Source organism: Patella vulgata, chromosome 4, assembly GCF_932274485.2.
Source record: "Patella vulgata chromosome 4, xgPatVulg1.2, whole genome shotgun sequence".
Lineage (NCBI taxonomy): Eukaryota > Metazoa > Mollusca > Gastropoda > Patellidae > Patella > Patella vulgata.
Window position 1 is genome coordinate 24,193,373 of NC_065882.2, and position 16,764 is coordinate 24,210,136.

Here is a 16,764-nt window from a genome sequence, read left to right on the forward strand (position 1 = left end):
TTAGTAAGTGAGTGCCTACCGAGTCACCCTGGCTTCCTTAGCAGTGTGAAAAAAACCCACACAAGCTTAGACAGGCAACCACACTCCTCATCACATACAAGCAGGGATACAAACCACAAAAGCTGGTTTTAAAGTCTAACTTTTCTGCACCAAGACGGGCATATGCTTTGCAGTGTGCCATATGGAAAATTGTGCACTACTGCCTACAATAACACTGATTTCTAACAGTCGGGGGATCTTTATATCGAGCTGGTTTTTATTACATCTGAATGACTAGATGTGTTTTTTGACCCATTACATATTTAGTTATATTTTTATAGTTAATCTAATAATCATTGCTCTGAATATATTTCATTTTATTTACATGAAGATAATTCAACAATTTCATTTATATCAACAATATAATAATTCAAGTCTCTGTGCGTCAATTGCATTTTTAAGAAAAATATCAAATTTTCCATGACTGTATCTGTGTTAAAATGCAATTTAACATGTCATTAAGAAAACAAAATAAAAATATCATATGTAGATAATCTAGCAAATTAAATTCATTCAGATTGAACAGAGGCCCATCAAAAGATTTTAGCTAAGATTAAATTTTAAAGGTGGCACTGGCTTCTGACCATATCCTGTTTATATGCTCTGTGCAGAATTCAAGCCTTTTTGGACCAATATTCCTTTTTAGAGCTCCAACTTTCCCAATATTGTTCTCTGCAAGAGATTCTTCAACCCTTCAAATGATGCTCAGAGACTTTCCAATTAATAATACCTCTAACAAAATTACATTTAATCAATAACAAAACAATGCATAGAGTACACAAGCTGTGTATTTATGTAAAATTAGTTTCGGTAACTCCAGCTTAAACTGTCTTTGATTCAGTTACAATAAATATTATGGACAAAACAGCATCTGTGTTATGGTAACTGGCAGCCTGGTTGTAACCTTATACAGTTCACGTAATGTCTCTGAACATTTAGAGATTGTTTAAGTTGAGTCTGTAAAAGTAAAGGGAATATCAGTCCAAAAATGGCCTAATATTCTGTTCAGTATTTATAAAGATATGAATTCAAAATTTGTAAACAATCAGCATCCATTGCAGACAACACAATCCAACTCTGAATCCTTTGATGGGCCTGAGCGAGATTGTCTACCACTAATGTTTTTATATATCTGAGTACATTTTAGATTGAATTATGTCATGGAAAATTTGATACAAATGACACACTGAAATTTTTACCAGGGAGAGGGTTATTTTTAGTTGCAACTAAATTGTAAGACCTATTGATTCTATTTTGTCCATCATTGACAGATATTTGTTGCTGTTGAAGCAGGCAAACCATTTAGGCTAGAGTGATCAAGCCTATCCTAATACAAAAGAGCTCAGATTAATCTCTCTCATCTCAACTAACAACAATATTTGAGTGTATTTATTATTCTTAAACATTTATCTAGACCGGATGATCCAGAATGAAAATCTGACTCGCTTTGTGTTATGATCAAAATTTGAATCTGGATTCCTTTATTTAATTTCAATAAGTTATGCTTTTAAAGTTTTTGAATATATCATCTTGAATTTCCCATTTGACCAGAAATAAAACAAGTTGATTGAATTAAAGAGGAATCTAGAGACTCAGCTTTAGGAACAATCAATCTACACAATTATAAATGTTGTTAGATTACTCTTGTGTCATCATTGTTTTCTTCTATTACTTCTGTTTTTAACATTAGCTGATTGGTAATAATGAACACCTATTTTAGATGATCGAGATATTTTTTCTCTACGCCTCCTCTGAAATATACAATGCAATGAGAGTTACAGTATAGTATCTGAGAAATGTGGAAGTTTGTAATGGCTATAACAATACAGGTCCCACCAAACATTTTGAATTTAATGTCATGACTATCAGAACAAACTACAATAATATATGAAATAATGAATGAACGAACCTGTTTACTATTTAATTTAGGAGTACTATCTTCATCTTCTTCTTCATCATCATCATGTTTTCTCTTTCTAGGTGAAGTTTTATTTGACTTGGGTGTCTCTTGTTTCTTACTACCTTTTTTATCTACTTCGTATAAATTATCAGCATCTAGAAAATAAAGATCATAATCAGTTATTTACCTGCTTATAGCAAAAGTTACCTATTTCTGAACATAGATGAAGAGTGACGAGAGAGTTGGATTTAATGATCTTCTGTCTGAGACTTGCATGGTATATGTGACCAGCTCCCACGAAACCAGGTGCTTTTCGCACAACTTCATTTTGTACTACGGGCACAAAAGCATAAACTGTATGCCTTCTTATTGCTGTAAATGAGGCGAGAATTGCATTTTTGGAAAACTTAGGTTGTGGACTATTCAAAGACTCTTTATTAATGGGAGGAAGCTGGAGAAAGCCACAAGTTAGGCAAACTAGTCTTTTCGTCATGTACGATTATGGGATGGAACAAGGTTTTTATTTCAAAATTTTACCAGGCGGTCAAATTTTAGCATGTTTTATTCATCTGTCATTGGAAGGGCATCATTTTTTATCAGAGAATATAACAATTTTCATCATCATCTTGGTTGAACAATTTGTAATGATTTATGTAACTCGCTTAAGTAAATGAGGCAATAATTTCTGAAACATCTCAATATTTTGATCTGACATTTTCCAACATGGTACATTAGTTATTCTATAAACATTTGGAGGGTTGGTTCTTGGTTGACCTAATGGTGAACACATGTGCGTTGGATCATAAGGTCTGTCATTGAGTCATGTGGCGTAGTTTCAATTCCCCTCTTGTAATTCTATACTTAATGAAATAAAATTGAACCATGTTAGCACCTAAATGACCTACATTGTAGTTTGTGTCGAGTGGACGTTAAACACCAGTTCGCTCTCTCTCCATAAACATTTTGGAGTTTGATTTACCTACTAACCAACCTTCATTTACAGTGATTTGTGAAATCTGGGAATTTCCTTTGAAATTAAAGATGGGTTCCCGCGTACAAACTGGATGATTTAATGGTATATACGGACTAAAAACATATTCAAACTAATTAATTTGTCATAATTTTGCTTCAAATCCTTCTCAAACATTGTAATTGCGAAGGAATGTCCTGCTATAAAAAATCGATCAAACCAGGTCATGTCTACGTCACGTGACTTACCTCTCTTGGAAGTCAGAGGAGAATTCATTGCATACATAAGACAATGTTGTCTTTAATCGCTTACTATTTATTACAAATATCGAATCCTAATTAAATTCTCGGATTATCTACTACCTGCGTCTTTTTCCGTCATTTTTATCTCAGAAAGTGTTGTACGTCTGACTCTTCATAAATTTTATCAAATTGTACATCAAGCTCTCAATGTTCGCATGTGACCTTTGACATCACGCGTGCAGAAATTCCTAATCGTCGGGCTGTTGATTAGGGGAACCCTTACATTTTTGTCCTGTATACGCTCCATGAGTGTTTTTCGGGGAATCCAGTATTTTTCTAGTAAGATTGTATATCTCTACTTTCCATATATGCCAAAATTACCATACTTTTATTGGAAATAACCACCCGATAAATACTTTTCTGGGAACCCATCTTTAAATAACATTTACATAATAAACAAATAATAAATATGGTACTTACCAGTATTATTAGCACTAGATTCATCAACTGTTATCACCATTTTACCACTAGCTGTAGTCCTTGTTTCTACTCTGGCTGATCTTCTACTACTGCTCTTACTATTTTCAATGTCCTTAGCACTAATGCTTCCAATTTCTTTGCCCTTTGACCTTTCTTCATTTACATTGTCCATAGAAATATTAGAAAATACATCTGATTTCTTTTTGCTGTTTGTTTTTAAAGGTTTATTTTTATTCAAGGCTATGAAGTCACTAGATTCTGGTTGCTCACTGGTAGGAACAATGGCTGGATGTTTATTCTTTCGTGATCGAGATCGCGACTTGGACGCTGACGACGTAACAATACCTTTGTTGAGCTGCATTTGATGTAATTTCTTTTTTAATGTATCTAGAACAGGTTTCTTGTAAATGGTTTTTACAATTTCTTTAACTTCTTCATTATCATCCTCATCATTTTCATCAATTGATTTGTCTTTATCATCATCATTATCATCTTCTTCTTCAACATTATCATCATCATCATCACCATCATTACATTCAACTGGTTTGATATCTTCATCAAGAAATTCTGCCTCTACATGAATCTTACTAAAGTTCTGTTTAATACCAGGAATAGATAATTGGGGTTTTGACAGTGTGTCTGATATATCTGTTTCATTAGATTCATTATTTTCTTTTGTGTCCTTCACACCTTCTTGCTCCACACCTGTGTCATTATCTGATGATGTTTTTTTATCATTATCTTTACTAACTTTCGTTGATGTTTTAACATCTTGACTTGTATTTTCAGCTATTTTATTCTCCTTTTGAAAATCCTGAAACGAAGCAAACGAAATATGATTCATTACAATATAGAAAAAGACAAAGGACTTTTAATAAAGTATAAAGTCTCTTTCACACAATACACTGGTCATTTTGAGACTAACAAAATTATTGTGCCGCAAGCTAAACTGAAATTCTATGGGGATAAAGCCTTCAGTATCTGTGGACCGCATTTGTGGAATAACTTACCATTGGAGAAACACATGTTCTAAAACATTAGCTGTGTTCAAATCAAAACTCAAAACTCATTTGTTTGTTACATATTACCAGGATTAGCTACTATCTTCCATGCGCTTAGAGCAGTGATTTTCAACCAGTGTGCCGCGAGATCTTCCCAAGTGTGCCGCGAAATTTTGAACGGCACACTAATAAGAAAATGTGAAAAACCATGTGATCCCAATTGCGTATTTACTGGTGTGCATAGCTGTGTTTTTCTTATTTAGTTTTGAGTCTTTCTATGTGTCTATGACTTGTCTGTGTCTACAGTTGTATGTCATCTGACTTATGTTTTTATTTTGCAAAATTCAAATATTTTTTATATATATAAAGCCATGTGTGCTGCTATTTTTTCATGTGTTTAAAGGTGTGCCGTTGGCAAAAAAAGGTTGAGAACCACTGGCTTAGAGCATGTAATATGGATGGAGTGAGCACAATTACAAATGTACATTATTATTATTATTATTTATCTGCAGTCCTGTATGTAATGCTAGGAGAGCGAGAGAGCAATGGGGTTTAATGCCCACTTGTCACAAACTATGTCATTTTGGGACTAACATATGGTTCAATTTTATTTCAATAATTCGCTAGAGCATAGGGGTCTTTAGCAGCAGGAGGAAACCAGAGGACCCGGAGAAAACCCATGAGATTGGACAGGTGACCCTACTCCTTGTCACGTACAACCGGGGAATTGAAACAATGCCGACTCAATGACATATCTTATGATACAACACACACATGCTAACAATTTGGCCATCCAACCCCACATGTAATGCTGGGGAAGTTAGTTAGAGGGAAATGGGTTTGAAAAAGTCCTTCTTGGCCCAGGATGAGAATCAAAGCCTGGATGTTCTAGTTCGGTGAACTAACCCAAATGAAAATAGAATAACTAGTTACCTCTGACCCTGGTGGTCTAACAAAATAAGGTATTTTGCCTCTCTGCCAGTCATTAAGAATCATTTTTGCTACAGTTGGCAAATCTGGATCCCCTTTCTGTAAAAAAAGATATTGAAAAACTGTTAGCACACCAATTTAACATATTTAATAGTATTGATATAAAACAGAAATTTTAATATAAGACAGCTTTTTCTAATAATCTGTAGTAATGGCTATTACACGATTTGTACAATAATAAAGTGTTTCTTATATACCTTTAATAATTTTCCTGATCTTTTAGCAATCTGTTCAAGGAGATCCTCTGAATCTGTCCAACTTTCTACTTTATAAGTTTTACAGACATATTCTTTTTTTACTCGTGCTAATAAAGCTGGTATATAATCTTCTGGTGATTTCACATATTCAATACGAACCTTTACAAATAGAAATACAAAACATTGTGTTATATTTCACATATTCAACACAAAACATTGTGTTATATTTCACATATTCAATATGAATTTTAACAGTTAGAAATACAAAGCGCAATCACTGGAATCATCTATTGATAATCTATGTTCAACAATCAACATTTGTTGCATGTATTTTTATTGAAAATTCCCTAATGTCAGACCAGATGCAAAACCTATTTCATATAGATCATCAATATTGGGTTGATATGCTTAATTTGTTATCTTAAAATGCTATATTAAAAGGTCTGGTTGTATTCATAAGGGCACTAACCCATTCTTTCATTAGGGGGTTAACAGATGGCACCTAGAATATTTCTAAAACTAGATCCTGGTGGCTGTCTTTAAGATGAACATACAATCAGATGGACCATCTCTTTTAATGAGAGTTTAATTTTCATATATTAATTAAATATTCTAAATAACCATGTTATACTTACAACTCCTTTTAGTACACAATCTGTTGGTGTTGAACCAGTTGGATAAACCACACCAGGACAATCAACTAAATATATTCTTCTCATTAAAGTAATATACTGCCATACTTTAGTCTCTCCAGCTATAGGAGCTACTTTACACACTTTTTTAGCTCTTAAGGTATTTATTATAGAACTCTTTCCTACATTAGGATAACCAATAAAACCTACACTTATCTGTTTACGATCATTATGAAGCTAGAAAAACAAAATAGAAATAAACATATCAATAAGGATAAACCTAAGCTGTATTCAAAGGGGTCACTTTTAATCCACACTATGTATGGCATAAACGTTTTTCTTATTTTAGGTTGATAGTACAATCTAATTTGATATTAATAATAGTTGGTGGAGGATACATGTATCTGTTTACATTAAAAAGAACTGTTAGAAACTCTGACTTCAGCATTAAGATTATCGGTATCTTATAAGCAAATCCGTCAACATTAAACCAAAATTCAATGACAAAACAAAGCATATGACAATCAACCATCATGCATAATTCAGACATTAAACTACTCATGTGACCCTCGATACACCCCAATCAAATACCCAGAAATCTGACCTATGTTTGCATCTATTCTGTCAAGAGACAATTTTGTTTGTGGGGAAAAAAGAGTTAATTCACCCTCTCAATTCCCATTAAGAAATTTTATACACTACCTTGGCAAACTGTCTGAGTAGATTAATAAGAGCTCCTTTACCAAATGGATTAGTTATACTAGCATGGAAAGCCATAGTTGGATGTTCAGCTGACAAAATAGCCACCCATTTTTGCTGTAAATAATATTTACAAATCATTAAAATAAAATAATGATCTTACTCAAATATTCATTCAAATTATTAGATTGTAGAAATCTTTCAACTAAGATCTATTCTTGAAGTATTTATGCTTTAGTTATAACAATGAAATGACTACGGAATATCTATTTCTTGCATTTTAATGACATAAAACTAAATTTTTTGATAAATGAAATTGTTAATTATGTTTTAGTAAAGTAAATTGTGTAAATTTTTAGTTTACAAATTGAATGACGGTTACTTTTTTTCTCAGCTGGATATTTTACAAGTATTTTTTAATAACATGACAATGTTATACAGATACTGATTTGCCAAATGTGACCCAAAAGATTCACATCAAACCTATAAAACTTGTTATACCAGTGGTTGCCAGGCAAGATACACCCACATTTTGCAAGAGATGGACAGAGATCAAGCTAAAAAGAAATGTGATTTTTTGTACAACCAGGGACCATAATCCAGGAAGTTATGCGTGATTATCGAAAGGAACCAAGATTTTTGTTATATAAACATAAATTTAAAGTTTTATCAAAATGGATTCAAAATTATGACCTCTAGAGGGTCCACAAACTTGATATGCCATACTTTTACACTATTTGCGTTCGAGGAGCGGCCATTTTGTCTGGCAGTTTTGGGTCGATTTTCAAGAAATTCGAACTCAACCATCATTATGATGTAACGGTGACATATTTTTTAAATTGGATAAAAATTGTGACCTCTTAGAGTATCCACAAGTCAAAAACATGATTTTTCGTACAATCAGGGGCCATAATCCATAAAGTTACGGTACGATGCATGACAAGATACACCTATATTTCAAGTTTTGTTAAAATCGGATTAAAATTGTGACCTGTAGAGTGTCCACAAACAAAATGTGAACGGATACATGGAAGGCCAGGTAGGCGTATAATAATACTCACCGTAACCCAGACTGGAACTAAATCTACTTTATTTAAAACAAAAATAATATGTTTGTGTTGTTTTTCTTTCCTGATGTAATTTTCTACGTGATAACAGCGGGTGCCTTGTGGGTCACGAGCATCCAGTACTTGAACAACTACATCTGATGAATCTATTACCTATGGAGGCAAGACATTAAATATTATAATTTGTAACATGGACGGGAAATCTTCCTTTGTTCTTTTCATTGAATAAGCAGATTGTTTTCCCTCTAGTAGATTGAGTGGAGCTTAACCGTGCAATAACTAGACATGTTCAATGTTATTGCACTCTTTTGCTGGTTTATACTAATTTTAGCAGAAATCATATAGAGAAGTGGGGTGGGTTTTCTGTGCAATAATAACAAGCATGTTGAGCAGGTGTCAATATTACAAGTCATTTATAGCACGCTTCATTCGTTAACAGGTTTAACATCTCCACCTGCGGTCTCGCAGTTTAAACCGGTTAACTCATGAAAGCCGTGCTATAAATATAACTTATACAACTAATAAAAAAAATCAAATAATAAAAGAAAATTCTGATATGCTTCCTTCATATAATAATTTGATTATTCTAAAAAATATTTGACAAAATGGGAATGTAGTGACAATATTTTTTGTCAATTATCTGATTTGAAAAAAATACAGGTATCCACAACAACTAAGTTGCTCGAGCAGCCCATACGGTTTTGCCCCATTGTTATTCTTCTATATGTAACAGGAGAATTTGCTAGACAAGCTATTCTAATTTGAGATGATTTCACATCTTAAATAATTATAGATGTATCAAATCTATACAAGGAGGCAAGTTTTTTGTTGCTTTTCATTCTAATATAATACCTTATAAAGTTCACTCCATACTCTTTTGGATCTGCCTGCTTTGAAGATCATTTCTAAAGCTTCTTTTCTCATTCCATCATCCTCTACCATCAAATCTTTGTCTTTAGTTACATCATACTTCTCTCCTAATTCTTCTGCTTTATTTAACATAGCCTGAAATATGCATATAAAATTTGTTTTAAAATTTAAAACTTGACTGTTGAAAGTACACAGATGAATCAAATCAAATTCAATTAAATGCATTACATGAGAACCAATTTCTACCCCACAAAATTCAAAACTCCTTCCTCTGAACCTTATTTAGTTTCAAAACATGAAATATTGCTGGCTTGCTGGTTTTTGGGGTTTTTTTTAAACAATATTTTTATTCAGGTTGACTGAAAGGGATTGGGGAACAGGCTTAGCCTATGTAAAACCCCTCTCCCTAAATAATATACATGTATAGAGATAATATTAATGCAAAGGGGTGTATATACATATTTAAAATGGCAAACACATACATATTACATAAATATAATACACATTAAGCTACTAACTACATTAGAGAACAAGCCAAAGTTATACATAAAAATGAAAATAAAATACTATTTGATTGAGATTAAAATCTGTTTAATTATTTAATTATTCATGTGCTAAGATCATACAGTAAGAGGTCATTGATATTTTTTATGTCCATCAAACAATAGATAGTGAATTATAGATAATGAAAGAAAAGATAGAAATTGATAGTCTTAACGGATGATGGACAGTGGTGATGACAATATATAAAAATATTTAAATGATGGAATATAAAAACTTACTTCTAAATCACCAGTTTTCATACTTGGTCTTTTTCTGTGGGAGTGTTTACCAAATGTATTTTCAAATGTTTCTGTGTCCAATAAGTGAACTCTTTTATACTGTAATAGATTAATACATATTGTCTTAATTTTCATAACAAATGCCCCAGCTGAATATTAATCTGTTTGTATGTTCGCCAATCAAATTAACCAGCATGACCCTGTGAATGTTTTAGGCCATGATTTATGAAGGTCAAGATCATTTATTAGTTTAACACAGCCAAAATCTATGGTGAAATCTACCTGCAGCCAAACTGTTTTACTGCAATTAACGGTTAACAGGAGGTAACAGATGATATAAGCTAGCGGGAAAGCATGCAAGAAAAGAAGATGGCAAGTAAGCAAATCATGAGCCCCGGCCGGCAAAGCCGGTTGTCGAGCTAGTCTTTAAAATATCGTACTTTCATAAATTATTAATGTATATGTAAATTGATTCTTTTCATGAAATTATTCTCATATAGAAAAGATAGTTTCTTGGATTTCTAAAAATCGTCAATTCAAAAACATACTTTAGCTACTTCATTTAGCAATGTAACCGGTAATGTTGAGGGTTTCATTACAACTTTATATGGATCTTTCTTCACTTTGGCCATTTCTTCTTGAAAGTCTTGAAGAGCATTCTGTGTTACAACTTTTGTATTGCCTTTAAAAACAAAATTTAAACATTTTAGAATCTGCATCAGACATTCTAATTTCATAAATTTCTATAGAAATTTTAACGATTATATGCCACATTTATTCTACTGAAACCTGCTCTCTTCAAAACCTGATTGGTAAATATTGATTGTGATGGCTTTGGCTGAACTCAAAAATAATGCAATAAGACATTGGGTTGCATAACACAACCCTAGATATTTACCAAACCATCTTCTATCTGGCTCAACTCTGGCAACTGTTCCTGATGCTAACACTGACTGAAAGGGAGCTGAACGTACTATTTTTCCTTTACGATCTCTGAAACATAAAGGGGAAACTATGTCTGTAATTATAGCATCATACAAATATTGTTGGATCAGAGACTATCACAAAATTAAAAATACATACTGCTGGTTTGATTATATGAGTAATTAGCTGTTATCCTCAAGACAATTGTAAAGACAATTGCATGTTATCTAGTTACTGAAATAAGCAGAAATTTCTCTTTCCTTCTCATCAAACGATCAAAAGTTTAAATGTCCAAAAATAAGAATTTTTATTGTGTTATGTGCTTAAATTTTGCCTGCTTTTTTCAAAATTCCTGTCACTATAATTGATTCTACTAGTGTTAAATTACACATTACACCTTTAAATACTCTGATTTGTACTTTGAAGTTCAATAAATTTGTCACTACATACAGTATAAGTAATCCTGTAAGTTATTACTTACCGTTTTGGTTTGAAATATTTGTACATACGAAGACGTTTGATTGTTGATCTTGTTCGAAGATTACCACCACCTTGTCCTTTTGGCCTTGCAGCTCGATCTATTAGAAAAAAAATCACAATCAAAAACAATATTATGTTTCATTGTCCAACATCCTTTTCTTGTGTACTGCATGTGTATCTTTGTTATTAGTTTGTTGAAATTTATTTGTTCGATTGAATTTCTACCTTTTAGCTACATGTACAGTACATGTATGTGCCTGACAATGTCTAAATTTATGCTTGACAATGTCAGTGAAAGTCTGACAGATGCCTTAATATTCAATTATTATATCAGTTTTTTTAATCATAATCTGGTAGTACCACACTTGCGATCTGGATTTTTGTCAGAAATTTCTAAAAAGTTTTGAATAAACCAGTTTCACAAATCAAGCACTTTTGCGGAGATGGCAGAGGACTTGGGAATCAAAATTTTCATAAGAGGAAATTATTACTAATGACACACTAAAAACAAACCGATCAAAATTTCTAGATGCTGTTTCCAAATGTTTATCAAACACAGCATGGTCATAAATTTATTTATGAGAACATAAATGAGATTTGTTTTGTAGAATAGGAGTGTATCAAGATTTTGAGAGTTTATTCTATTATGGTACATGGACCAACCTGCATGTATACATGTAATTTGCTGTCATAAAACTGCAGTAACTTTTCTGCAAAAAAGGGCCTTGCACTACGGTCCATAGATGTATATGCCAGACATGTACTACATGCATTTGCGAAAGCCTGACGAATTAAAACATAAAAACATCCCAAAATATTACTTTATGAAGACAGGCATACAACATGCACCACATAATGCAGTATGCCTGGACAGCAACAGTTCAGCTTAATCTTCGTCAAACTGTCATCACCAATGTGTACCTGGGATCTTGGTTTTCTTGCCATCAGAAGACACTGTTCCTTGCCAGGCCCCCTGTCCTGCACCAGGATGAAAAATCCTGAGGTAGCCTTTAGTGAGCCAGTACGTTAATCAGTGGTTTCATCACCCTCTCAATTAATTCGTCTAAAGACGGAAAGGGTAATAATACCATAGATCGTATTATATAGAGTGAAGCTCTAAAGCATTATGCTCTACTCCGACAATGTCTGTTACGCGTACATATTAACTTTTAGTCCATGCTAATACCGGTACATATTTTATAAGGAGAAGGACGTATTAGGATACATAAAAAAAAACCCAATGCAAAGCGGATTCATTTGACACCTGTTTGGAGCATTGAGTCATTTGCATTGGTGCGATTGCATATCTTGGGTCATAATCATTATTATTATTGGGAGAGGTAGCCAGGGATAAGGCTTACATGTATGTATGTACCACTCTTATTATAATGATTATCGGACTACCCAAATATTACCTGGGTTCATGCTGTGATTTGCTGTATTGATACGATCCACAATTTTCCCAGTGGCGGGCTTGGGTATTTTAGTCTTTTTCTTTGCCATTTTTGTAACTTTAGTTTCTTTCGATTACCGAAAAAAACGTTCCAGGTTTAGAATATCAACAACAACACGTGCTCACAGGAAGTTATTCCAACAACTAGTATCAGCCGCGAACAGAATATAAAAGCGCTAGCGATTGGATAAAAATTAGTAAACTGTTTCATTCGGAACTCCTCAGTGAATTACGTACAGAAGAGGACTAACACATGGTTCAATTTTATTTCAATAATTCGCTAGCGCGTAGGGGTTTTTAGCAGTGGGAGGACCCGAAGAAAACCCACGAGGTTGGAAAGACAATTACCCTACTCCTTGTCACGTACAACTGGGAAATCGAAACCATGCCAGTTGACTCAATGACACGCCTTATTATGATACAGGCGCGCACTTAAACCATTTATCATGATTTATTTGTTCCTTATATATTTTGATGAATGTAGTGGAAAAATATGCTCTACGCAGACGACCTGGCAAGGAACAGTGTCTAGTCGCACGGATGGGATGAAAAACCGATGGCTTGCGTACACACTTGCGTGCGTACGTAAAAGAACCCATGCCAGTTGGAATTCATCTGATATCAACAGCTAGTTAGAATTCAATTGCTGTTGGGGCAAATTTCGCTCATGACACGCTGTAGGCCTATCATAGGCTATGCTATTCATTTGTCCGGCTGGTACAAAAAAGTGGAATATTAAACCCCATTTCATTTATTCATGACATCTGACATAGAGCGAGAGACACAGATTGGCTGGACGTAATTCTCACTAACAACGGTTGGCGTGCACGTTTAAATAAAACACCTTGACAGTTCGAATTAAAATTTGATGATGAGTATGTAAAAGAACCCTTGACAGTTGGAATTCGAGGGAATAAGAGTATAGATAGTGCGGCTGTTTACCACCCCACCCCACCCCACCCCTACTAGTATAGATTGCATGGCAAATGCCGCACTGATCAGCACTGAATATTCGCTAGGTCGCTACATCTAGAACATTTTTTTAAGCATTAGAAAATAAATAAAGGTGTTTGAAGCATATATGTAGGTAAAATATATTTTTCTATTTAGTGTAAATAATAGGTATGTAAAATGATAAAAAGCACCATACAACCACCGATAAAATCGTTAAAAATACGAGTATAAATATGCACTCACAAAGTAAGAAAAAAACACTCGTAAATTTATTTGATTGCACAGTCATATATTCAACTTATAACTGATTTGGACTGAATTTTCACTTTTTAGATATTTTATACTGGCACGTACTATTTTTTATTATTAACAATAACTACGATATGTGTTTGCTTCAAATCAACTTTAATATGCTTTACTTATTTTTTAATATATTGACGCCACATCTTAGCCATATTACATTTTTATCAGTGATATCAACGACCGAGGGCAAATTTCCTGCAGATCAGTTTGCTAATTTATTTCAATCTTGCTTAGTATCCTTTTTATACCCCCACATTTCCATGTGGACGTATATTGTCGTCGCCCTGTCCGCCCCTCAACAATTTGTTTGTGGACACTCTACAGCTCACAATTCTTATCCGATTTTGACGAAACTTGAAATATAGGTTTATCCCCAAACGATCTCGGTTCCTTTCGATATGGCATGTATGGCCCCTGATTGTACAAAAAATAACGTTTTCGGTTTGTGGACACTCTGGAGGTCACAATTTTTATCTTATTGTGATGAAACTTGAGATGCATTTTTATAACCCAAAGATATTGGTTCCTTTCGATATTTGCGCATATCGGACAGTAACTTCCTGAATTATGGCCCCTGGTCGTACGAAAATTCGCGTTTTTAGCTTGTGGTCCCTCCAGAGATAACGATTATTATCCGATTTAAAAAAAACCGGTGGAATATATATATTACCATTACACCGTAATGACGCGTGAGTTTGAAATTTGTGAAAATCGGACCAAAACTGCCGGTCAAAATGGCCGCCCCTCGTACGCAAATAGTGTAAAAATATGTTGTATCAAGATTGTGGACCCTCTAAACGTCATAATTTTGGTCCAATTTTGATGAAACTTGAAATACATGTTTATAACCCAACGATCTTGGTCACAACTTTATCTGATTTAAAAAAACGCGTGAATATGTCACCGTTACACCCTATAATGATGGCTGAGTTCGAATTTTGTGAAAATCGGACCTAAACTGCCGGACAAAATGACCACCCGCCGTACACATATAGTGTAAATATATGGTATCAAGGTTTTTGACCCTCTGGAGGTAACAATTTTGATCCGATTTGATGCATTGATTAACCTTGAAATACATGTTTATAACCCACAAATCTTGGTTCCTTTTCAATATTCACGTATATGGGATCGTAGCTTCCTTAATTTTTCCTATGATTGTACGTAAAATCGCGTTTTTAGCTTGTGGTCCCTCTGGAGGTAACATTCGATTGAAAACATTGTTTGAATATATCACCGTTACACCATAATGATGGCTGAGTTCGAATTTCGTGAAAATCGGACCTAAACTGCCGGACAAAATGGCCGCTCCTCTTACGCAAATAGTGTAAAAATATGGTATATCAAGGTTGTGGACCCTCCAGAAGTCACAATTTAAATTTGGTCCTATTTTAGTGAAACTTGAAATATATCTTTATAACCCAAAAAACTTGGTTCCTTTTGATATGCGCGCATATAAGATCGTAACTTCCTGAATTATGGCCCTTGATTGTACGAAAAATTACTTTTTTTTTAGGTTGTTCTCTATCCATCTCCTGCAAAATGTGTGCGTATTTTGCCTGACAACCGCTGATTGTCAAGTTTGGGAGATGCTAATTGGAGCCGGTTGGTGAGTTTCGGGAATTTCCGGAGTCCACAATGACCGCTTTATATAAATGAGTAATTTGAAGAATACTAACCCCTTAAAAAGGGCTAGGGTTAGTATACTCATTTAGATAAAGCGGCCATTTTGGACTCTGGAAATTCCCGAACCTCCCCAACTGGCCTACAATTAGCACCTCCCTTCGTATTTATTTTAGCATAAAAAGCGACCTTAGCTTTCATGTTTCCTAGCAAAATGTATAGGCATATTGTATACAAATAATGGTATTAATACACCCAAGTAGACCTATTAATCAGTACTAAAATCTATATAAATAAATGAGATATACAACAACAAATCAGAGATTTATACTAATAATAGGAGTGTTGGATGGCAGAATCATAAAGACAATGATAAATCAGTTCTCGGCTGTTATAAAATGTGTTCTATAAAACGGGCACCCAAATAACACATGCACAAGGAACCGAGCCAAACCGGGTACCGAGTCTATAACTGTCCCCCTTTAAAAAAAATCCCTTGAAACGCCCATTGTTTTCGTTACTTCACCAAGAACTAACAATGTAGAAATGTCTCCTCTCTGATATCTGCCGCCTTGCTCCAGCCAAAGTAGTGGGTCGTTCTAAGGGGGAGAGAGAGAAAGAGAGGGAAAGAGAGAGAGAGAGAAATGGGGTTTAATGTCAACTCGACACAAACTAGATCATTTCGGGGCTAACACATGGTTCAATTTTATTTCAGTAATTCGCTATAAGTGCGTAGGGGTCTTTAGCAGTGGGAGGAAACCGGAGGACTCGGAGAAAACCCACGAGGTTGGACAGGCGACCCTACTCCTTGTCACGTACAACCAGTAAATCGAAACCACGCCAGTTGCCTTAATGACAGACCTTATGATACAGCGCGCACGTGCTAACCATTTGGCCATCACCCCCTGGTTCTAAGGACTTCCTTTGAGCAGGTTTTGACATGATTTGATGACAAAAAGGTTATTGGATATAACTCCCTCAATTTTCAATTAAACCGACCACAAACTGTACTTCACATAGCTTAGCATAAACCCAACTGCGCTACGCGAAATATCTTTTCATTTTGAAATGGCCGTCGAACCAGAATTAGAACACGCACGTGATTTCACGTCATCTCGAAAATACAGAAAAAAAATGTTCAGTAAGATAAGATTAAGA

At 34.3% G+C, this 16,764-nt stretch overlaps 1 protein-coding gene across 2 annotated transcripts; it reads right to left on the minus strand.

Annotated features, from left to right (window-relative positions):
- Positions 1-327: 327 nt before the first annotated feature.
- Positions 328-12,878, minus strand: LOC126818954 (nucleolar GTP-binding protein 2). 2 transcript variants are annotated; one of them, XR_007679428.2, is made up of 15 exons: positions 12,689-12,878; positions 11,275-11,371; positions 10,768-10,862; positions 10,418-10,551; positions 9,870-9,968; positions 9,070-9,222; positions 8,212-8,370; positions 7,154-7,267; positions 6,455-6,688; positions 5,820-5,978; positions 5,566-5,661; positions 3,632-4,445; positions 1,949-2,094; positions 731-1,790; positions 328-693 (listed from the first exon to the last, which is right to left on the minus strand). XR_007679428.2 is itself a non-coding variant. In XM_050546666.2 (14 exons), exons 1-14 carry the CDS (start codon positions 12,774-12,776, stop codon positions 1,692-1,694), a joined length of 2,487 nt encoding a protein of 828 aa, XP_050402623.1. In that variant the 5' UTR covers positions 12,777-12,878; the 3' UTR covers positions 328-1,691. The 2 variants fall into 2 exon arrangements, 1 of the variants encoding a protein (XP_050402623.1); XM_050546666.2 differs by having other exon boundaries at positions 328-1,790.
- Between the last annotated feature and the right edge of the window lie 3,886 nt (positions 12,879-16,764).

Excerpts from the sequence above, each read along its gene's own strand:
- LOC126818954 (XM_050546666.2), bottom strand. The coding sequence starts at position 12,776 with ATGGCAAAGAAAAAGACTAAAATACCCAAGCCCGCCACTGGGAAAATT. Across the intron at positions 6,689-7,153 it reads TACTCAGACAGTTTGCCAAG|CTTCATAATGATCGTAAACA; the intron begins GTAGTGTATAAA and ends TTGTTTTTCTAG. Across the intron at positions 4,446-5,565 it reads TTAGACCACCAGGGTCAGAG|GATTTTCAAAAGGAGAATAA; the intron begins GTAACTAGTTAT and ends GCTTCGTTTCAG.